At 33.0% G+C, this 24,908-nt stretch overlaps 2 protein-coding genes across 2 annotated transcripts in view; one reads left to right on the plus strand and one right to left on the minus strand.

Annotated features, from left to right (window-relative positions):
• The first annotated feature begins 4,355 nt into the window (after positions 1-4,355).
• Positions 4,356-7,759, plus strand: LOC148614754 (high-affinity lysophosphatidic acid receptor-like). Its single transcript, XM_088589087.1, has 2 exons — positions 4,356-4,414; positions 5,242-7,759. The coding sequence occupies exon 2, from the start codon at positions 5,249-5,251 to the stop codon at positions 6,392-6,394; it is 1,146 nt and encodes a 381-aa protein (XP_088445213.1). The 5' UTR covers positions 4,356-4,414; positions 5,242-5,248; the 3' UTR covers positions 6,395-7,759.
• Positions 7,760-7,903: 144 nt separating this feature from the next.
• LOC148614755 (exportin-4-like) overlaps positions 7,904-24,908 on the minus strand; it is a 38,854-nt gene continuing 21,849 nt past the window's right edge. The window contains exons 15-25 of the mRNA XM_088589086.1: positions 23,980-24,149; positions 22,408-22,582; positions 21,538-21,742; positions 20,784-20,872; positions 20,131-20,197; positions 16,912-17,034; positions 15,749-15,849; positions 13,514-13,644; positions 11,716-11,833; positions 11,314-11,406; positions 7,904-10,271 (exon numbers count right to left, since the gene is read on the minus strand). Of these exons, the coding sequence (XP_088445212.1) occupies positions 10,074-10,271; positions 11,314-11,406; positions 11,716-11,833; positions 13,514-13,644; positions 15,749-15,849; positions 16,912-17,034; positions 20,131-20,197; positions 20,784-20,872; positions 21,538-21,742; positions 22,408-22,582; positions 23,980-24,149 (1,470 nt within the window). The 3' untranslated portion in view covers positions 7,904-10,073. The remainder of the gene's footprint in view (positions 10,272-11,313; positions 11,407-11,715; positions 11,834-13,513; positions 13,645-15,748; positions 15,850-16,911; positions 17,035-20,130; positions 20,198-20,783; positions 20,873-21,537; positions 21,743-22,407; positions 22,583-23,979; positions 24,150-24,908) is intronic.

A 24,908-nucleotide genomic window follows, 5' to 3' on the forward strand; every position in this document is an offset into this window, starting at 1 on the left:
TAAACATCTTAAAGGGCAACTTGAATGCAAAAGTTTGTAGTAATAACACAGATTAAGAAGAGATCATGGGGAAAACACGGTCTCGGTGACTAGAATGAAAATGGGGAGAGATTTGCTGACCTATTTGCTACAAAAATATTTGTAATTTGAGGCACAGTTTTTCCTTACAAAATATCCACAAAGCAACATGGGTCTCTCCAGATCACATCACAGATAATCAGATTGACCATTTTTGCATCTGCACAAAATTAGACGAACATTGTTGAATGTAAGAGTAAAGAGATGAGCAGATGTGGCTTCAGATTACTACCTTGTAGTAGCTTAATTAAAACTCAAGCTAGAAAAGAACAACAAAAAGGACATTGAACAACACAGGAAGTTTCAGAGACATGAATATATTGGAAGAATTCAAAATTGAAATAAAGAACAGGTTTGAAGTACTCCAAGATCAGACAGAAAACGAACTGACTATTAATGAGATCTGGACACAGTGTTTACAACTTGTCAATTGGTATTGGGTTTTAGAAAACATCACCGCAAATATTGGAATAGCGAGGAAACATTAGATAACATTAGAATGAGGAAAAAGAAAAAGGCAGACCTAAACAACAGTCGAACAAGATCAGCAAATGCTAAGGCACAGGAAGAATACAGTACTCCCAACAAGGTCACAAAGAACCGCATCAATGAGGATAGAAGAACATTTGTGAACAACCTTGCAGGAGAGGCTAAAAAACTAGCCAAAAAGGAAACATGAAACAACTTTATGATATTGCGAAAAGCTCTCTGGGAAATACAACCGTTCAGAACGCCCAGTTAAATATAAATATTTGAATCATATAGTAGGTGGAGATAAGGATGGGTTGAGCATTTTGAAGATTCTCTCAATCGCTCGTTCCGCCAAATCCACCGGTAATTACGCCAGGACAAAATGATTTAGATATAGATTGTGATCCGCCTTATAAAGCTGTAAAACAGGTGAAAATGGCACTGGACCAGACAGTATACCATGACGTGGATGCATTAAAAGCAGATATTGAAATAACAGTAGATATGCTTTATCCACTCTTCATCCGAATATGGCAATAGGAACAAATACCTATTGAATTGAAAGAAGGACATCTGATCAAACTTCAAAAAGGGGACCATAGTAACTGCAACAATTACAGAGGAATTATGTTATTACCAGTCCCAGGGAAGGTTTTCAGTAGGATCTTGTTGACCGAACGAGAGAAGAGTAGATCCAACACTTAGAGACCAACAAGCTGGGTTCCGAAAAGGTTAATTTTGCACTGACCTAATTTCAACACTGCGAATAATTTTGGAACAATTCTTCTCCGTACATTATATTCATTGACAACGAGAAAGCATTTGACAGTGTTGACAGAGAGAACATTTGGAAACTACTTAGGCATTATGATGTTCCCAATAAATTGTAAACATCATTAAATGTTCATATGAAGGCTTCAACTGTAAAGTTATTTATGCAGGGCAGCTGACAAAACCATTTAATATCAAAACTGAAGTACCACAAGGTTGCTTACTTTCACCCTTTCTCTTCCTTGTTGGCAGTTGATTGGATAGTGAAGACTTCAACAAATCGTTCGCAAAATGGTATCCAATGGACAACCTGCACACAACTGGAAGGCCTACATGTAGACTTTGCAGTTGATATAGCTCTCAGATTAAGATCAACAAAATACATTGTATCTGAAATATCTGTTTAAACTGGATTGAGAATAAATAAGCAGAAAACCAAGGTTCTACGGACCAACAACTACCATACAGAGCAAATTAATCTAGACGTAGAACCTCTAAAGTATGTTATAACTTTCACATATCTAGGCAGCGTGTTGGATAAGAAATTCGGCACAGATGAGGATGTGAAAGCCAGAATTCAGAAGGCCAGGACAGCTTTTAAACAACTAAGCAACATCTGGACTCCAAAGATCTGCAAGGATATCAATGTCACGGCAGTCTTGTATTATGGTGCGGAAACATGGAGCACTACTGTCGCTATGTACAGTGAAAAGAGTGGAAACATTCTTAAATACTTGTTTGAGACGCATTATCCATGTTTTTTGGCCAAATACAATTAGCAACGCAGAATTATTGGGTACAACAAAACAAAAACTTGTAGACCAAGAACTTCTACAGAGACGCTGAAGGTAGTTATAGGGAACACACTGAGGAAACTACCAATCAATATCACACGACAGGCCCTAACGTGGAACCCTCAAGGAAAAAGGGAACGAGGTAGAACCTGTAACAGCTGGAAAAAGGATTTGGAGGAAAACATGAAAAGATTGGGAATGAAACGGAATGGACTGGAAAGAACAGTCCAGGACAGAGTGAAATGGAGACAGCTTGTATGCAGCCTATGCCCCAGGAGGGTAAAATGCAAGGGAAGATAGTTCTTCTGCATATTTCCCAAGGTTCACTTTAACTTCATTTTTAGCTATTGAATGGATTTCGATGAAACTGAATGATTGTTTCTTAGGGTATCCTGCACAAAGTTTATGCTTCGATTTGTGATCCGTCGAGAAATATGGCAGCCATTGCTAAAATAGAACATAGGGGTTAGACAGCAGCTTTTGGCATATACATGTATCTCTAAAATTGTTAGGTTTAACCAAATTCTGACATTAGGGTAAAAGTGTTCAGCATGAGATCTATTTGAGTTCAATTTTTTGTAAAAATATGTTGACCTATGTAAGAGTTATTACCCCTTTTGGACGTTTTTTTATACTGTGTCTGGTTTTATTACATTTTTTGTACTTTAAAAAATATTCACAGAATGCTTGTTTCTTAGGGTATCGTGCACAAAATGACCGCTGGGGGTTTCGATCCATTAAAATATATGATTGTCGTTACTTAAAATCTAACATGGGGGTCAGACAGCATTATTTGGCATATATCTACAAAATCGTTACGTTTAACCAAGTGTTTAACATGATGCGATCTATCTGTGTTGTTTTTTTTTTTTGTTTTTTTTTTTTGTTTTTTGTTTTGTTTTGTTTTGTTTTGTTTTGTTTTGTTTTGTTTTGTTTTTTTTTTTTGTGAAAATCTGTTCGGCTATATTGGAGTTATTGGCCTTTTTGGACTTTTTTTTGGTTGCAAATTTTTGTTTTGATTTAACACAATTCTTCTTATTCTTAGAACTACCGTACAGATTTCACTGAAAGCTGGTATGATTGTTCCTTAGGGTATCCTGCACAGTTACCGTTGGGAATTTTTACACATGAAAAAAAACATGGCTGCTTTTACAAGAAATTGCATGTACATCTTATTAAACCAGGTGAACGATTCAGGCTCTCTGAAGCCTCTAAATATACTGTTGGTGTTCACTTGAATGCTGTTTTTTAATGATGAAACTTTTTTCTTTTCGAATGGCATGGTCTAGTCATTGTCTAGTCAAGTGTTGCTGGGTTTATTTTGCCAAGATGTCTTTTTGTCCAGTTTTCTTGTATAGATAATAATTGGTGTGTTTTTAAAATATTGTTTGTTTGCTATTGTTTTATCTTTTAAGAGGGTTGCCAGTATGTTTTACATATCTTTCGGAGACATTTGACGTGGAGGCCATGCAAACAGTGTTCCTTCGTCGCTGCCAGTATTTTGAACCATAAAGACTGACAACACATTGCTTTGGTATGATATAACTTGGTTTTTTTTACTAATGTTGTTTGAACGCCATATTTTGGGTAGTTGTATTGGCTTTGGGAGTCTGTGTCATTTCTCTGTTGTGTTTCTTTTACTGATGGTGCTGCCAAACAGAGGCGGATCCAGAAGATGCCGGGGGACGTTCGTCCCTTAAAACTGTGAAAATATTTTTTTTGCATGAAATTTTGATTTTTGACATATTCTACCCCCAAATTGCTTGTCTACGCCCCCACCCCAACCTGAAATCTGGATCCGCCACTATCTACCAGTATGTATGTGAAGTTCTAAGGAAACATGCGGCTACCAAATTAAGCTACCTATTTTAACTCGATTTTAGCAGAGGACGCTTACTCTACCGGTGCACCTGGTCCATGCTCCCAGTTTTTAGTGGAGTCGGAGTTGCTCATTTGCTTTTGTTACTTTGTATGTACGATTTTAGTTACTTCATCTTCTTTGTTGTGTATGTCTGTTTTCCGTGTTCCCTTGATTATTCCTTTAAAGAACAAAGTGGCTAAGCGTATGACCACAGCTTCTTTAATAAAAAAAAACTTGTGGTCGATTTGTCAGGTTTATTTCTGAAATTTCTACAAATATGAAATCAATACTCTTGTCAGGTAAGTCGCAGGTGTAATCAGGGTTATAATTACCGATTATATCGCCAATCTGCTGATGACATTATTAGGTTTGTGGAAAAAATCACTCAGTATTATCTTCTCTTATCTGGGAATTGTGTGCTGTTAATATACGCTGTAAGGTATGCTATATATTTCCATCTTTATTTTAAAGAGAAAAAAGTATGAGTTTTAATATAATGCATTGCATTTACAGCAGATGTTAGTAAATATTGTGACTTATATAAAGTGTAAATAACTCTTGATAGAACAATAGAGTTGGTTCTTGAAGAAAAAAAGGTTCGTAGATAAAATGTGCGAATAGTGAAAGTATAATGCCAACTTAATCTGTCGTTTTCTGCAAACAAAAACATTCATATATATATATATATATATATATATATATATATATATATATATATATATATATATATATATATATATATATATATATATATATATATATTTGTCGAATCTTTCATCAACTTAAACATCGTTTGTTGAAAGAAAAGTTGAATAATGACACGATAATATTTTTGAAAAAAAAAAGAATGGCTGTTTGCTTGGACTTAACGATATGTTACTGCAAATTAAAAACGGGAGTCTATAACATGAAAAATACATGAAAGATCTTGACATGTGGAATTATTTACTGCCAAGTATACAAATGTAAGAAAAAGAGAAATCGAGAACCCTTTGAACGATTGCAATATTCGCTATTAACATCTTTTTTTTTTCAAGTACACGTTTTGTTGTAGTGGCACTCGTAATTGAAAAAAAAAATCTTTATATTTGTTCGAGACTATGACATCAAAACCAAATACATGTATTATCTTCACATTAAAAGATCTGGATACATAGTTTATTGTTTAATTGGGAATAAATAGTCCGTAGAAATAGTGCATGGTCCACACGGCATTCCACTTTGGTGTAGTAATGCAAGTTGCTAACAGCACTATTTAATTTAAAGGTTTTTTATGAAAGACCCAGTGAACTGTAGCTATGACAACAATACATTGAGACTAACATCATCATCATGCACAGAACATTTTCACGACTTTGGCCTTCAGCAGATATCAACAGTTGTGCAAATATTAGTTGGAATAACAAGCTGTATTTTAATATTGACGAGTTCATTGGGAAATGCTTTTGTTTGTCTCATCGTCTACAGAAAACCACAGATGAGATCTGCAATCAACATTTTACTAGCAAATATGGCACTCAGCGATATTTTAATTTCAACTTTGTGCGTTCCTACTCCGCTCGTAGCTATCTTGGAGCGAAAATGGTTATTTGGTGACGTGTTGTGCAAAGTGCAGGCGTGTTTGCTGGAGTACTGCATGGCAGTTGCTGCGTTCACTCTGTTCATTATGGGTACAGACCGATACGCAATTATTGTAAAGCGGAGAGACAAACTGAACACAAAATTCGCTAAAATATACACCGTTTTAGTATGGTCAGTACCTCTTGTAACTACACTCCCTCCAATTTTTGGCATGTGCGAATATAATCTCTATGAAAACCACGTCTGGTGTTCCTTAACTATCACTAACACGACTTATGACGTGTTTTTTCTTACTATCAAGTTTGCAGTAAATTTCATATTGCCTGCTTTGCTAACTGCTTACGCGTTCGTTTCTATAGCTAATGCAGTTCGCCTGAACTCGTCTCGTATCCATAACTATGCTGACACGGAAATTTCTCTGAGTATAACAGAGATGAGTTCCCGGCTCGGATTTATCCTCATTCCAATGAATTCTAAGCTCAATGTCGACGTTAAATTTAAAACAAGGACTTATAAAACAATAATGATGCTTTACTTCGTGTTTGTTCTATGCATTTCGCCATACTTTGCCAATCAAATTGCAGCCATTACAAGAAGTAAATTTCAGATGATACCGGACACCCTGGTGTTGTGGGTAGTTTTCAGCAAAAGTGCGATAAATCCTGTCATCTATTATCTTCGAATAAAGAAGTTCCAAATTTTTTGTAAAGACTTTGTCCCGAAGTGTTCGTATTTGAAACTCAACATAAACAGATTTTCCAGCAAAAGTCGAAGAGTCGATCCAAGTGTCGCTTATATTTACAATGGGGAACATTCTGTCAGAATCTCATCGATCTAACCGAGAGTACCTAAACCTGAGGCAAATACATACATTATGCAAAAGGGACGAGGCTGAAAAAGAGCCCTATCACCACCAGAATTTCCGTTGTATCTTTTAGAAGACACCCTTGTACAAGTCATATTCCTGTCAATCTTGAGTGATTTTGAATAAATATGTAAAGGAAACCTGTTTTGGGGAAATAATTGACATGAAAGGAACGAGGGAGGGGGTTCTAAGCTGAAAATACGAACATCAACTACATAGATTGTTGGACGGCGGTATTTAATTTTTGTATTATTTATACAATATTTGCTTATGTAGAGGACATTAACATAACAAATTGACAGCACACGGGACTCGGATATTGCCTGAAACGTTGATAATGCACTGACCCGCAGACGAGGATGATGAAGGCAATGTCACTTCCCAAATAGTCAATTTATTGATAATGCCCTCTTCTTACGCAACTTTTCTTTATTTCATAGAGGAATGTAAAGAGGGCATTATTGTGCGACCAAGGCATGTTCAAAAGATAATGCCCAAAACATTTTAACGTACATCAATGAATAAAAGATAAGAATACCTTATTCTTTTCTGATATGAAATAATCAGAGTTCATTCTAAATGAAATAAGTGCGGGATAACTGTCGGAAAGACCAGGAAACTTGTTCCTGCATTAACAACATACAGATAAAAACCATATTTGTCCTTTTTATAGACTGCTATCAAGGACAACGGGGCTCTGTGTAATAGCAAAGATTTCCATAGTAGATTACTACTATGGTAGTTAGTTAACTTTAGTATTTTGTCTTGAAGTAATTTCAAGTCGTTTAGTGATGTAGGAGTCGTGAACATATGTTCACTTATTCTTTTGTTTCAAGTGCTGATAAAGTGTATAGGCTATTACGTTATTAAGTGTCTCTCATGGCAGAAAAATCATATTTCCGGACTTACAAAAATGATGAGATTGGGCGAGTCCATGCTTGTGATATTGATCTGATGAGCTAAGATAAGTATCCGTCTATGGATTAACCGTATTACTAACTCATCGCGTCAATAATCATGTAACACATTTGTTCTGGGGGTTAGAATAGACATCAGTTTCCATAGAAAAATATGGTTAAAGACTTAACTGCTAAGGCACAAACTGATTAACGAGGTACTATACTATTTATATCACAATCAAATGTTCCCAAATTAAAACAAAATATGTCTATATTGCGTGAAGTTCATATTAAATGTAGTTAGTTATCAGCATCTGAACAACTTTGTAAAGAAGGCTGGACGGAAGGACAATAGTACACCATAATATGTCAATTTAGAAATACAGTTGTATAAAATGTTGAGGGAATAATCACTTTCATGTCCAAAACATTTTTCCAGTGTCCTAGATTTAATATGTTAACTGAGTGCCCTAAGTATTGTCCAAGCTATAACATTTCTAAATGTTTTATAAGATAGAAAACTGATGATAAATGGGACCAATAGAGAACTAAACAAATTATATTCAAGTTCTACAAAAGTCTATACATTTTAATCAGTTTTACTGCATAAATCAATGCAAAATATAAATATAACATTTTATTTGTTTGTAAAAATTGTAATTTTTTTAAAATTGCACTTTTGTGAACAAAACAAGTCTTTTGGAAAAGATATATTCAAGTACATTTATAATTGAACACCAAACATCTGAATGAAATGAAAATCATAACAATCTATGCCTGTTCCACTGGGTCAATAACACATAAAACACTAAAAGAAAACATAAACTATTAGTTTTTAAGTATAATTCCATAGAAAAGTCATGCTCACAAATACTGTATGTCATGAGATAATTCTTGGCTTTTCATAAAGAATTTTGGTGGGGGATTTCTACTAAACAAAACTTTCAAATACCCTATAATTTTCTTAAAACATTGTCTTCTAAGCATTTAGAAGTTTTTCAATCCCAAATTTCTTGTACAAATCATTTAATGGTTGTTTTTGCATGATTCTTAGGTTGAACTATACTGAACAGTCTATACTAATTGTATCTGTAATAAAATTACAAGGAATTGAGTATCTTTACCAATGTTTTATGAAATCATATTATTTTATATATAAAACAAAGAAGTTGATCAACCTCTACAGTATCATTAAAAGCTCTATGACAAATTATCATGAATATAAATACAGTACTTACAGCCCATGTCCTATTAAAATCTATACTGAAAATGTTTATAATTGTGCCTTTGTTACACCTCACCATATCAGTTCTGTTTACATTATGTAGAGAAAATAATATTAAGGAATTTAGATCTGTAAATCCTAGACCCCTTAATACAGTGATTCTGACCAAAAAATGTACATTCAGACTTCCAAATGTGTGTTTTAACTTCCTAAATTTATCAGCATGTCTTGGTTACTTTATATACTACTAACAGTATCACAAGCCATATTCAATTTATTTTACAACCAATCATGAGACCTAGATAAATATATCATGTTTAAAGGACAAATATTACACATTTCAAACTATTGATAATTAATTATAACAATTTTCTATTGCTAGACTTCCATCAGCCACACTTCTTCACGTACTTCCTTCATCAGCCACACTTCTTCACGTACTTCCTTCATCAGCCACACTTCTTCAACTACTTCCTTCATCAGCCACACTTCTTCAACTACTTCCTTCATCAGCCACACTTCTTCAACTACTTCCTTCATCAGCCACACTTCTTCAACTACTTCCTTCATCAGCCACACTTCTTCAACTACTTCCTTCATCAGCCACACTTCTTCACGTACTTCCTTCATCAGCCAGCCCTACTTCTAGACATAATTCCTTCAAATTAATTATGATGGTGAGAAGGTTAATTACTGACAAGTAATATAAGTACTTTGAATCAGTATCATCAAATTAACCTGACCTTTAGCAATAAGCTAATTAATTACCTGTACAGTATTGTATTGATTTGCAATAACCTCTGACCTTATGTTCATTTTACTTCTTTAATAGAGTCATAAGAGTTTTTTGAGAACCATAAGACTTTCAAATGAAGTTCTGATAAAAGGTTTAAAACATTGTGAAAAAAGAAACTAAGCATCTAATGAGATATAAAATAATACCCTGCCACATTGTGAGTTAATTAAATAGGCACTTCCAAAACCAAAATCAGAAAAGGTTCAAAACTGCATAACCAGAGAACCACAAATAATATTGCACTGAAAATCAAACTTGATCCATGTAATCTGTTTTCAAGTTAAAATCTGGAAATTACATAAGGAAGGAACGACAAATGTTCAAAACATCTAAAACTTGGTTGTGCAATGAAAAAAATAAACTCATTCTGTATTTTATATGACTAAACAATGGCGCAGAATTTGAAGGAAAGGAAAATATATGTAATATCAAGTTATCATCTGTAAACCACCTTGGGAAGGACTAACAGAATAATTAACACATCCCGTCAATCATAATAGCCACTACATGTGACTGGGTGTAAAAACAAATAAAATACAAAATAATGTCAGTAACTCATACACTTTTTTGTGCTGATATTGATTACAGGTATTTTTTGTGTTCTCATTATATTACAACAGTGATCTCTTCACACATTCTTAGATATTAATACCAAACACACAAACCTACATCATATTTCATTAATAACTCATAGAAGTTACCCAAGTTCAGAATTCTGTGTTTTAAAGTATCTCATTTTACACATAGAAAGCCACGTACATCTATCATGAACTCATTAAAGTTTTCCATGAATTTGACTTTATTATCTCTATTGACTGTTAACTGCAGAGAAGGAGGAGTCAGCTTGTTAAAGGCTTCCAACATCCTCTGTTTGTACACAGTATCCGTCTGGGTTTCTAATAGCTGATTAACATAACCTTTATATTCATCCTGTAAAAGTATACAAAATGATCACGGATTTTAGTCATGAGTAGTACTGAAGGTCTCAAGCTCAATACTCCTCCTACTGCCAATAAAATAGTGAACTTCAGAGGATGGATCTGCTATTCTTTTGATTGAATGACCATCAACTGATTTGATTTTCTATTTTTCCAAAGGTAAAGGTTATTTGAATTTATGATCGACAAAGAGTTAAAGTTTCCTTCCAAATTTTCCACTTAACTACATTAGGCAGTGTTCATAAGGTCATTCAATAAGGAAAGACAACCTCTATCCCATGATAAGGTCATTCAATAAGGAAAGACAACCTCTATCCCATGATAAGGTCATTCAATAAGGAAAGACAACCTCTATCCCATGATAAGGTCATTCAATAAGGAAAGACAACCTCTATCCCATGATAAGGTCATTCAATAAGGAAAGACAACCTCTATCCCATGATAAGGTCATTCAATAAGGAAAGACAACCTCTATCCCATCAAAGTTTTACTCATTATAATTGTCATTATATTTTTATTGATTAACTGCTGAATGGTGCTACAAAAAGAAAAAAAAACACCAAACAACCCCATTTAAATAAACAGCATGATTGGGCATCATTGTTTTCCAACTCCCTGCCAATCATAGATACCATTTGTCAATTAGAATATCACTGACTTATACATGTACATTTTGTACTTCACTGACAATTCTTATGGTGAGCTTGCACTAAGAAGTTCAAAGAGTTATTAATGTTGATTACAAGAAATCAATACATGTATTCAGGGAATACAAATTTTCATTTAAGAACATCATTCAGAAGTAGCTATATAAAGGATAATGAGACAGTAATGAAGTGTTTGAAACCAATAACGATGTGAGCTTGAAAAGTAAGATTTTCGTAGAAAACTGCAGTACTTCAAGTTTTCCGAGTGGACTTAAAATTGCTATTACTAACAAAAAACCCCAAAAATGTGGTTCATAATCTATTAGGATGCACTTAGCATATAATTGGTTTATAAAAGCTATTAATTAAGAGTATCTATTGACTGACCTGATAACAACAGATAAGATAGAACAGACAAGAGCTGGCTGAGTCTAATAACTCCATGTTAAATGTCTCTATCAACAACATGTTGAACACATACTGAAAACATTCCATTAAAACAAACATTAACATGATGTAATCAATGTAATTTTCAGAAGGTTTTCAACAAAGAATCTCTGTGGTAAGGCAACATGTAAAAACTAACTATCTATCTTAAACTTTAATAGACTATTTAAAAGAAATGATACAAAATAAAATAAAATTCCAGATTTTGTCAATCAGTTTATTTAATTACATGGATATGGTAGTACTGGTATATAATGAAAATACAAAGATTAATTCCAAATGTAATCATTGCCAAGGTAGCAGTAGGTTTAGGATCATTGATAAAAGTGAATGAAGACATACCTTTAAAAAGTGGCGTAGACTGGTTGACAAGACAGATCCAGGTTGATTTGACTCGGCCACACGCTGGGACAAAAATGACAAGATTTCTAGACAAAGAGATGTTGTATCACTACCATAGCTGGTTATTAATTAAGGATTGTACATAATGAACTAATAATTCAAATTTGGATCTTAAGTCAACTCTAACTGGTCAAGTTTTGATGCTTGATTTGACCTTTTGTTCTTAAAAAGTTTGAAATTTAACGCACAAAAAAAGACAGTTAAAGACCACTAAAATTTTGCAATTGTATAAAAATGTTTCATAGACTGAACTTCTATTCCACTACTAGAAATATGACCTTCAAAAATATTCACTAAGGGAAGAAACAACACTGAAATGTGATGCAATTTAACCAAATAGAGAAAACCTGATGGCAAAAGTTATGGGAAAAAAATACAACCCACCAAGTCACAATAAAGAGCTATGCTTTAAGCGCATGATACGCCTGTTGCCCTTTTAACATATCCTTATGCTTTTAATGAATTTATATGATCAACTAGAAATACTGTGAGCCCTGTTAAATACTCCCCCCCCCACAAAAAAAAAGGAAAAAAATATAATGCATAAAAAATTTGGCACTATCAAGGCTACCTCTTGTTTAACTAAGTTTGTTGTCTTGATTTTTCTCCCATACATTTCAATCTTGTTCAAAACACACTTTTCTGACAAGGTTACCAAGTACCTTATATATTTATTAGTCGATCATCATAACAAATGGTCCGTTTTCAATGATTTTTCCATGAATAAATTTCCTTGGCCGTTTCCTCCTTTTTTTTTTAGAGTAAAACTTCGGAAACGTAAAATTTGACATTTATACAGATCTAAGGGAGCTTACTTTAATAGATATGAACAATTCAACAAAGTTTCATAAAAGTTTCATTAGTGAAAGTGTTTTTGAGTAATTATGCGAAAACTTAAAAATCCCCCTTTTTTTTAAGTATAAAAATTCATAACTCGGAAACAATATATCTGATATTTATAAAAATCGAAAAGGAGCTTATGTCAATAGATATGAACAATTCACCAAAGTTTTATAGAAGCTGGTGAAAGTGTTTTTGAGTAATTGTGCAAAAACTAAAAAATCCCCCTTTTTTCAGTATAAAAATTCATTACACTGAAACAAAAAATCTGAAACTTATAAAAAATTATGTCAATAGATATAAACAATTCACCATAGTTTCATAAAAGTAAGTGAAAGTGCTTTAGAGTTATTGTCCCAAAACTTGAAAAAAACCCTTTTTAAAAAATTCATAACACGGAAATGAAAAAAAAAGAAATTAATAAAAATTAAAAGAGCTTACATTAATATATATGAACAATTCACCAAAGTTTCATAAAAGTTGGTGAAAGTGTTTTTGAGTTATTGTCCGAAATGTTGGCAATGAACAGATGAACGGACAACAGTATACGATATGTCCCGTCTTAGATAAGACTATGAAAAATCAGAACATTCTAAAAATTAAAAATGTCTACTTGTTACTCATTAGTTAATTAGAGAGACAGAAAGGACAGACAGAGAGAAATTCCATCCTGATCACAATTTGCCATCAACATCTATGGTGGCAAGAAGATCCTAAGGAAAAAAAAAAAAGCAAAATGGAAATGGAAGAAAAATCAACACAACATCCTACATATGAAGTCACATCAGCTACATGCATACTGTTTACCAGCCTTCAAGGTTATATATATTTTGTTATAACAATAGGCCTACTTCTGAGGAAAGAATGGCATATCTAACATAATGTTGATAAAGGATACGATGAAAGTCCTAGTTCTATAGAAGCTGTCAATGATTTTAGCAGATTTTCAGGAAGATTTTCAAACTTAGCTGCATCACTTTCAGATAGTAATGAAACCAATTTGAAATACTGCGAACACAGGTTTGGAAACTGAAACAAAAGATGACATACTTGTAATCCATAATTCCAAAGGAAAAACATTGACATCTGAATCATCAAAATCAGATAAACAAAAAACTTTTTCTATCAATTATAATGATAACAGCAATTTTCCCCCCTTTTAGCACCTTATTTTAAAAAAAAGTGGGCCAAAACTCTTAGAAAACTATAGGGGTTTCCGAAATGTCCCAAGGAACAATGTGTTAACATTTCCAAAAAAGATTATTGTAAATAAATGGGTGCCAACAGATGCCAACTACAACAGGGCATTACCAATATATGACTGAATTTTATTTGCAGTCATATAAAAACACTGTACCTAAAATTATTATATAACATGTGGATGGACAGTGGAATATAATAATACATCCATCAAAAGAAGCACATGTTATGAAAGTGAACTTCAACAATGAAGACAAAATAACATTAAATCAACAAGCAGTTACACAATAAGGAAAAAAAGTATTCAGACCTTAAGATCATTATTAAAAACAACTCAATAAAGTTTAAAATACTACCCTACTGATGTACTCTACCAGTGCACTTAGTCCATGCTCTCAATTTTTAATGGAGTTAGAGTTACTCGTTTACTTTAGTTACTTTGTATGTATTAATTTGGTTATTTTATGTTCTTTGTTATGCGTGTCTGTTTTCCATATCTGGTCTTTGTGCCTGGATTACATTTTAAATTTTTTTTTCAAGAATCTTGGTTCCCTTGATTACTTTTTAAATAAGGTATTTCCTATCAGGGATCGACACTAACAGTAGTCCAGTAGTCCTGTGAGACCCTAAATTAGGTGAGGACTACCTGAAAAAAGTTCATGGGAGTCCTAGGGGCTATCTGAATTTTAGATCTAAGACCAGAACCTTCAATACCATCTGCACACTACCTGTTTTACCTATGAAGTAGTCCTGTTGACCACCAAACAAATGAAGTTAGTGTCAAACCTTGTCTATGATGTGACATGCAAAAGATAGATTTAGGGTGTTCAAGTTCAATAACTCAGAAATTCACCAAATAGAATAAAACCTGTAGGGCATTACCGGATATATGGAAACACTCCTATTTTAAAGAAATAACTTTGAAACTAAAATCTGGATATTCACTAAAAAGTATACAAACATTGGGATCATCATTACTAACACCTCTGTAAAGTATGAAGTAATTGGAATAAATAATGGTGTGGGACTACACGTGAAAAACAACTCAATGTCCTATATATTCAGATGCTCTGAAACATGAATAGCTCAAAAATGTTCTGACAGAAATAAATATTGCTAGAAATGATGTATGCAGTTAGGAGTGATTATTTAAACTTTCAAAGCAGATGCACAGGAATTCTAGCATATTCCCAATTTGTCAAGACATCAGCTATATAACAACAGCTCACTATCAACAAAGGAACCTCATCAATGTCAGTTGTTATCTGAGTACAAATAGTTCATTCCCTCACAGGCAAAGACTACAATCATAATAGGGTTAATATTCATGACCTCAAGAAAGATAATCAAAATTTTACCAAAAAGTAAACAGACCTTCAACAACTATAACAAACTACTGTGTAAAGTTTGATGGGCATACAACAAAAAAAATATTACACAACTTCCAAACAAAAAGTGATCTGATAGAATAGAGAAAAAAATAAAAACAGTTTATCACTCTTTACTACAGGCTTGCCATATATTTGTATAAAATAGAAAAAAAATCTTTTCAAAGTACAAATTCTAATGTGATGAAGGGCCAACATCGACCAGATAAATACATGTTACAAATGAAATTGCCACAAGGGAACCAGGATACAAAATTAATAAAAATATAACACAATCCAGGGATAACAAATACACAAGGAAAATACAGACACAACAAGAACGAGAAATAACCAAATTAACATGTACAAAAAAAGTAATTGAGCTGAGAGCATGGACAAGGTGCATCGGTAAGGTAAGTATTCTCTCTTTTGCAGATTCACCTCCTAGACAGAAAAAAATTGTAACATCCTGTTTTGCCAACTTAAACATGCTCTACTTAAATGGAGAACTTCTTCAGTAATTTTAGGCTAGGTCAGGTTCTAAAAATGTGAAAAATGAAGTTTACCTTGAGAAGATCAGCATTCATTAAAGGAATTACTGTATGTAGTCCATAGAGAGCAACATCTGCTGCCTTCACATGACCCCCTTCTGGATTGATATTCTCATCTATAAATAGAAATGATGCAAATATCAGGTTTTAACACAAGGTGTTTTAACATTTGAGTTTCAGAATCAATATCATCTGCCTTACATAAAGGTCAAGAGGGTAAATATGCTCTTAGGAATTTGGGGAGTAAATAAAAGGATAATTAGCAAAATCTTGTTCACTGCAAAGGATGTGTATGTGCATTTATTGAAAACAATTATAATGAAAAACAACATATAACTTATAATCTAACTTTATAAATGTGGTAAGAAATATTGAGTCCTAATTTAAAATGATTTATTTAATTATTACTTCAATTATGCCACTGAAACTTGGTGTCAAAGGACAAAAGTGTCATTTTAATGCCCAAGCAGCAGTAATTCATCTATATCCAGGTGATGAACATGAAATGGATGACAAAATGAACATGATACAATGATGAAATGAAAAATGGGATGGGAGATAAGGATAAAGGGTTAGACAAATTTTGATTGTCACTGGAAATAGGGAGAGGGGGGTAAGATCAGGAAAATTAGCCTCCAGTGGCTGAGTGCAAAGGTTCCTACTCCTATCAAATACCACAGCAGGGTTCTTTCATGTGTGAGGAACGTGGCATCTTTCCCAATATGTTGTACCACTATTGATTTGGTTTTCCAGATTATGGCCTGACAATCCAAGCATTCCACCACATGGTGCACACAATCCAAGTGCTCTGTGGGCATATTGCCCAAGCCTCTGTACAGAGTTCTTAGCACTATTTAGTCACTTTTTACCACATGCTTAGCACTGCAGCGGGCCTATTCTTTTGACACCCAGGTCCGCACAGGGTGTCAGATGGACACAAAGCAACACCATTACAACTGTATATCTTTTGGTGGTCATATTAAAGATACCATGCATAAAACTTTTGATTCCTGAAGGGTAATCGCAAGATACACTGTAACTGAACCACTGTGCTTAATTTGTTTAGAATCTGGTTGAAATGTTTATTTTGAATCTATGACTAACAGACAATCTGAAATGAGCATCACTTTATTCCTCAACTTTAGTTAAGAAAAACAACACAACAATCTAATACCTACCATCCTCACCAAAGTCTATAAAATCTTTAGACAGGAGGTTTGTTAGTAACTCCATCACAATCAGTAAATCATTGTATTTATCTTCCTGTTCTTCTTCATACCTACTACTGATCACATGCTTACCTAAAAATAGAAAAAAATTACCTTAATGTATTTCTTTTTTTTTGTAATTTTCCTAATAATATTGTACAACTGGTAACTTTTAACAAGTGCTATAAAATCATGGGTTAATATTTTTCTATAGAATTCTAACTGGCGATTCTTCAACAATGAAATACTTTGCAAGTCAAAGCTTGAAATGAATGCATCAGCCAGACCCTGAGTACAGACATACCACTCAAGCTTAATACAGATGGACATTTTGATTGCAATGGGACATTTTACACACGATAAGAATTTGACTAGAGTTGATGTGGCCCCTTTTCCGTCCCCAATTCCTAAATGGTTCTACATGTAGTAACAAAATCCAAATCAATCCCAATCTTTTTTAGAGGGAATGGCATCTTGTGGTACAATTTCAATGCGATTCATTTCCTTTTACATAAGCTATCATCCAGACATCTTGAAAATGCATGTTTCTGGCATCTCAATTCTGCAAGGTTCCAGTCTTAATTCCCAAAATCAATCTTAGTCTGACTTCTGTTGTATAGAATTATGTGAAACAATATCTGACATCAATTCCATATGCTTTCACTGAATTATATTGTTAAATTTAATCAAATGTGTGCCCCCCCCCCCCTTATTCAAAAGGTGGGTTAAATCAATACTAATCTTCCTATTGTTGTTTTGAACATTGTGGTAAAGTTTTATAAATATCAACCAACTAATATTCAAGTTCAAAATATTCTTGGTTCTATGATGCTTTTAAGTTCAATCTAAAACTCCAGAAAAAATATTTGAGTTACAGTAGATTGTTTTAAATGCAATGGACATCAAGCGTGACTTATAGCTATTGATGTTCAAGTTTGTTAAAGAGCTAATACAACTAAAACCTTGTCATAGTGGGATATAAAAATAAAATAATCCTGATCTACTAAAAAGAAAAGATCAAAGAACTTTGCAGAGCGCAGCATGATACAACCTCAGCATGCTGAAATATTTCACTTGGGGCAATTAGTTTTTGACACACTTAAGCATATGGACTCACAATTCATTATAGACACAACTGGTTTGGATACAAAATATATCAGTAGCACAAAATTTGAAATTCAATTAAAGGTTAGAAAGATGCTAATCAAAGACCTATAGGTTACAGACCACCAATTCAACCAATGAGCATTTGGAACGTACGCAAAAATAGTCCTACGCAGAAATTACCCCTGTTCCTCATAGTGCTGTGAAAAAAGTTCTCATCTTATTTTAAAAATTTAAACAGTTTCTGAAAGGAAAAACATTTCTGTACATTTTATAGGTGCATTTTGCTTCTTGTGATGTGAAGCCTAATCTCCATAATGATTTTTAAATATACCCCTATCTTGTGAAAACACTGGGATTTCCGATGCTATTTATAGACCCTTCACTTCCGGTGACCAGTACTGCACTGCAAGTCTGCTAACCCCACATGCCATTCTGAGGATTGTGAGCTGACATACGTAGAATCATGCTGATATATAGTCCTCTGCAGGTTAAAGTTAAGGTAAAGTCCAGAGAAGCCATTGAATATTGTGAAATTAGCATAGAAGCCTATGGGAAGTGGAATTAGTGGTTTTTAGCCTTTAGGTTACAGACCACCAATTCAACCAATGAGCATTTGGAACGTACGCAAAAATAGTCCTACGCAGAAATTACCCCTGTTCCTCATAGTGCTGTGAAAAAAGTTCTCATCTTATTTTAAAAATTTAAACAGTTTCTGAAAGGAAAAACATTTCTGTACATTTTATAGGTGCATTTTGCTTCTTGTGATGTGAAGCCTAATCTCCATAATGATTTTTAAATATACCCCTATCTTGTGAAAACACTGGGATTTCCGATGCTATTTATAGACCCTTCACTTCCGGTGACCAGTACTGCACTGCAAGTCTGCTAACCCCACATGCCATTCTGAGGATTGTGAGCTGACATATGTAGAATCATGCTGATATATAGTCCTCTGCAGGTTAAAGTTAAGGTAAAGTCCAGAGAAGCCATTGAATATTGTGAAATTAGCATAGAAGCCTATGGGAAGTGGAATTAGTGGTTTTTAGCCTATATGCCTTCAATCCCTAAAACTCAATAGTCATAAGAGATATCTGAGATCTGATTGAAAAACACAGACAGTAATCTTCATAAGGAACCCAATAAAGAAAATAATTTAAAATTGGACCAAAAATATAACAAATAATTTTTTGGGTGCAGCTCCCTATGGCCCCTTAAAACTCAAAACCTGTAACAAATATTTGAAATCTGATTGAAAAATTTTCATAGAAAGAAAATAATTTCAAGACTTCTTTGGGGCACAAGTTTTACCAGAATAATGATAAATGAATGCATGTTAACAACCCCTTAGATGACAACAAGTTGATACTGTTATACATCTGCAATGTTGTTTATGACTGTATAAAAACTGAGTCATCAAGGTTTACACATAGTAAGGCATTTCACAAGTTTATGGTTCTGTAGCCTACAACAAACTAGAAATACTGTGAGCAAGCTCCAAAAGAAAATACTCCCGCTTCAAATTGAGTTCAATGTATTACCCATAAGTTCAATTATCTCCCCTAAAAGTCCTCCAACAGTAATGAAATTTTTTCATGATGCTCATCAAAATCCTTTAAGCAGTTTAGGAAGAGTTATGCTAATGCTATTTTAGCATGTAAAACCATTAAGTTGGATTATCTCCCTTTTGAGTGCTCCAACATTAACTACATTGCTACATGCACATCTACGTAGGATGCCCAACCTTCCTTTAAAAATTTCATTAAAATCCCTTGAGCAGTTAAGGAGTGGTGCTTACAAGAAATATGGACAAGGTGACTCCAACCTTTGTTTGCAGGGGGTATTACCAATAAAAACCTACAAAATGTAAATGTGAAATTAACACATCTTACAGTAAATTATGTTTTAGATAGTTCATGTAAAAAGTTCATCTACTTTCAAGAGTGCTAACATTTATTAGCTAGAGGAAAAAAAACTGATAGTCCTCAATAGAGTTTCTTAAAATGTAATTCCAATGGTTCTAGGTCAGACTTTGATTTTGTCCCAACTCTTATTTGAACTATACAAAAAGTTATGTCTACTCACCCTTGTTATATTTGGAGTAAGTTTCTATCACAGATAAACTAAGTTGATATAATTTCCTGGACTTGGACTAAAATACAAATGAATATTTATTGATACTGTGCTAATGCATTCAAATTATCCATATATTCAAACATGTTATAACGCATTCCAAAAGCACCTATGGGGGTAGGTTTAATAATAATAAAAGATCACCTCTATTAATCAAAGTTTTTTTTTTTTAATTTCAGGATTATTGTCTAAGTACAACAGCATTACAAACTTTTTCAACACTTTATACAACAATACCACAGTTACACAATAGACTCAGATACATGGCTGCTATTTCATGAAAGATGAAAAAATTAGATACAATTATACAATACTTGGCAGAAATTATTCTTCTTCTGTTGAAAGTTCAGTTTCTGTCTACTTCTAAATACATTTACACCAATGATATTCTCAAAATGTTGGGATACTTCTAAAAACAAATTTGTACATTTCGATGGACAAGTTTTTTCAACATGTAGTCTGTATACCAATGGCAACTAGTTGTGCCCTTATGCTTGCTCATCTGTTCTTTTACACTTCAGTGTGATGTCACAATAAGAAGTGATATTTAGTCACTGACTGTTCATTTTGAGTGTTCAAATTGAATAGTAAAAATTGTAACATACCTCTCCTAAAAAACACAACTGTTTCTGTATTACATCAGAATACAATTCTAGAACTAAAGGCACTACATCTTCATAATTATGATATACATCTGAAAATAACATATAAATTGTATAAATAACTTTACAAATCATTTTTAAAGCACAAATTTTGTCTCTGGGTATGTAGACCTATGATAGTAAAGTCTCCAGTCATGCTCTATGCTTGTTAGATGAAGTGAAATCATAATACCATACCTAATTCCAATGCTAATATAACCCTCGCCAAACAGACTTCCATAACAGGACAACTTGCATGGAAAATTCATTGAATGATGCAGATATGCTTCTTTATAGAAATTTTTGAATAGAAACTTGTTTTCACAGCCATACATGATGCACAATAAATAGTGACATGGTATTTAAGATTTATGATAAAATCTACTGCAAACTGTAAAACCAGCAAAAATCATAAGACAATAACAGAATATGAGTGAAAGGAAAATTCATTTCTGTGGCCAAATGTTTGTTGAAATTATTTTCTCATATTACGGTAGATAGAAAGTACTAATTAATTTTTGTTGTTAATACATGTTTTCACTGGAAGGTTTTACACGTAGCTTGTTATGCAATGACAGATAGAATTTCTAAAAAATACGCCAGTTTTCAGCCATCATTTTCTGTTCAAAATTTAACATATTCAAAAAATAAATATGGGTGCAAAATTGGAAGCTTGAAAAAAAAAGCATAAAATATGTAATGATTTCTAAATACTTACCTAAAATTCTAACACAATCTGCTAATAAAGGATGGAGAAATTCAAATATTTTATTCAAATTGTCAACCCTTGTCCCTAATGCTACACCACGTAATGATTCTAATAAATCTATCACTTGTGATTTAATGCCTCCTGAAGAAAACACTTTCAGAAAGTTCTCCTGACATACAATTTTATAGAATCTGTCTTTCAATGATTGTAAAATCTGAAATGAAAAAAAAATGAAATTAACTTGCATCAGGGACTATATAATACTAATATATTCTAGTAACATATTAGGTCTTCTAGAGTAATGGTTTTCTGGATGTGGCTGGTTCGAATGAACTTATTCTAATTACTTACAATACAAGCCTTGACAGAAATGTCTTCCCTACTGATACTTTTAATTTACCATAGTAAAATGGTGACATTGACACAAAGTAATACAGTGACATTGATACAAAGTAATATGGTGACATTGACACAAAGTAATTTGGTGACAATGACACAAAGTAATATGGTGACAAAATTATCAAGGTGTTTAAAGTAGATTGAAGGATTGAACAAAGAACTACTGTAAACTTATTTTTTTTGTAGTGTAATAATTTTTGTTATCCTGGCAGTGGGACATAAATGCAAGGAAAAAGTACCAAAGAAATTACTTTTTACATTTATATGAAACTCTACTTATTTGCCAAAAGAATAAAAGAGTAATAGCAATAAGTATGTACATATAACAGAATGTGTGAAAAATAGCAAATGGTGTTTACAGTACAATTTTTTACCAGTGAAAGTGAATAATGTAAAAAAGTCAAAAAAAGAGAGCATTAATCTAAAATGTACCCCCAAAAATGTTCTAAAATTAACTAAATACTTGAAATTCTTTCTTACACAATTCCAGTACTGTTCTTTCCATGATGCGTCAGTGACCCCTGAACCAGCCAATACTAAAGCTTTTAACAAACATCGTCTGGCTTGATATGGAAGGCAATTGTAAGGAGGCTGATGATCGGCTTCTTCCTTGGCTAATGTCCATAAATGTTCACATTTTGTAATGTATCCTGCTCTACAATCAATATACATATACTACTCAACAGTTAGGCATAGAACTCAAGACCCATAAATGATTCCCTAAATTCCCTTGTTGGTAAAGCGGTAACATCTCTACCTTAAAAATAATAACAAATGATAACAGGAATCTGTATTAACCAAACCTCTATGAAACTAAATTTTTAGCACGATGTTAAGAGGTTTTATTTTACTTAAGCAGTGGCTGGGAAGGAAATTTTGAGAGGGGTCCACTTTCAGGTTTTTTCAAAGATTCTAAAAATTTTAAGGGCCATTTGTTAACAAAATATATCAATTTCTTTTATGTGAAGGGGCCATTTTCTGTCAGAAAGGACAAATGGTCATTTGTGCCCTGCCTTCCTAACCACTACTTAAGATTCATAATTGGTCTACACAGGTATTCAGCATAGGCAGGATTTAGTTCAAGCAAGTTTAAATGTAATAACAAATAAAAAAGTATAAGAAAATCTCATTTGTTACAACTACCCTAATTCAAATTAAAATAATATTCAAGCTTACTGTAAACAGACTTATTTTTTTTTAACCAATTTATTTTCATGATACTTGGATTTAAAAATTTATGAAAACATATAGCTGGGAAACCTAGGGGAATTAACAGTCCTTTTCTAATTAATAATTCCAAAAATTAAATACTTGCAGCCAAAAACTTAAAATCCATGTAAATAAATTGATTAACAGTTCAAGGCATTTAATAATGAACCATTCTACAAATGTATTGACACTTCTAAATGATAAAGTATCTATTAGCTGTAACCTGATAACTACAAATGTATTGTCTAACTCTTCTAACTGATGTCAATAAAGTATCTATTAGCTGTAACCTGATAACTACAAATGTATTGTCTAACACTTCTAACTGATGTCAATAAAGTATCTATTAGCTGTAACCTGATAACTACAAATGTATTGTCTAACTCTTCTAACTGATGTCAATAAAGTATCTATTAGCTGTAACCTGATAACTACAAATGTATTGTCTAACACTTCTAACTGATGTCAATAAAGTATCTATTAGCTGTAACCTGATAACTACAAATGTATTGTCTAACTCTTCTAACTGATGTCAATAAAGTATCTATTAGCTGTAACCTGATAACTAGTTTCATGATTTTGACAAAAAATTGTTCACTTCAGTATATTCATATTCATTAGCTTAAAAATGATTCTTTCAAAATTTTACGTTTAGAAAATGAAGACAATAACACAGTGTGACCCTAATGAAATATCTGGTATAAAATGGAGTAATAATGCTGTTTGGCATTTCTATTTCTTGTAGTTCTAATCTCTACATGCACTTGTTTAGTGTCTAGTCAATGCAGTTTTACTGTATGTTCCACTTAAACATTTTGTTGACAATAAGTAAACAGTACTAACTTGACTTTATTTTCCACCAGGGATACCAGCAGATCTAATGAATCATCTAGTACACTGTCTTCAGATGTCCATGCATTTATGTTGTTCATTATACAGGTAAATAGGAATGATACAGTCCACTGAGCACCTTCAGTATCACGACCAAATGATGATAGCAGGGCCTGACTAAACTGAAAGTAAAATCATGAATTATACAGTCCACAAGACACCATCTGTATCATGTCCAAATGATGACCGCAGAACCTCACTAAACTGAAAGTAAAAAAAAACATGAATAATACAGTCCACTGGGAACCTTATGTATCACAACCAAAGGATGATAGCAGGGCCTGACTAAACTGAAAATAAAAAATTCATGAATGATACAGTCCACTTGGTACCTTATGTATCAGAACCAAATGATGACAGTTTTAACAAAATTGGTAAAAAAAATACAGGCCATATCATGGTGACAAGCCTAAATCATTAATCTTTAACAAAGTCCCTAATTAAAAAAATCAACCTTGACCAATATATGTGAAAATCAATCCCATCCAAGATTTTAATGCTACTTACCTTTTACCAAAGTTTGAAGGAAATCCATGTAAAATGGAGGAGCTATCCAGGCAATAAGCCTACATCAATTATTTTAAACTAAGCTCCCTCTAAAAAAAGAAGTCCTCTTTTACTGATTGCTGTAAAAACTGATTCCATTCAAGCTTTTTTTTGCTACTCAACATTCACCAAATATCAAAGAAAATCCATCAAAAATATGAAAGCACTATTCATGTGATAAGTCTAAATCACTAAATTTTTTATTTTTTTAAATGTTAATTACCACTTAGTATATATTCATGTTATATTGAAGTATACAATCCTTATGGTTTATGAATAAATTATGTTGTCATAATAGATAAATTATAGATGTAGACAACAAAAACCTTCTTAAA

The sequence above is a fragment of the Perna viridis genome, chromosome 6 (genome assembly GCF_037379345.1).
Source record: "Perna viridis isolate PV_CMFRI_1.1 ecotype Kerala chromosome 6, ASM3737934v1, whole genome shotgun sequence".
In the NCBI taxonomy this organism is placed as follows: Eukaryota; Metazoa; Mollusca; class Bivalvia; order Mytilida; family Mytilidae; genus Perna; species Perna viridis.

Bases quoted from the DNA above. Each gene is read 5' to 3' on its own strand.
- LOC148614754 (XM_088589087.1), top strand. From the start codon at position 5,249: ATGAAAGACCCAGTGAACTGTAGCTATGACAACAATACATTGAGACTA.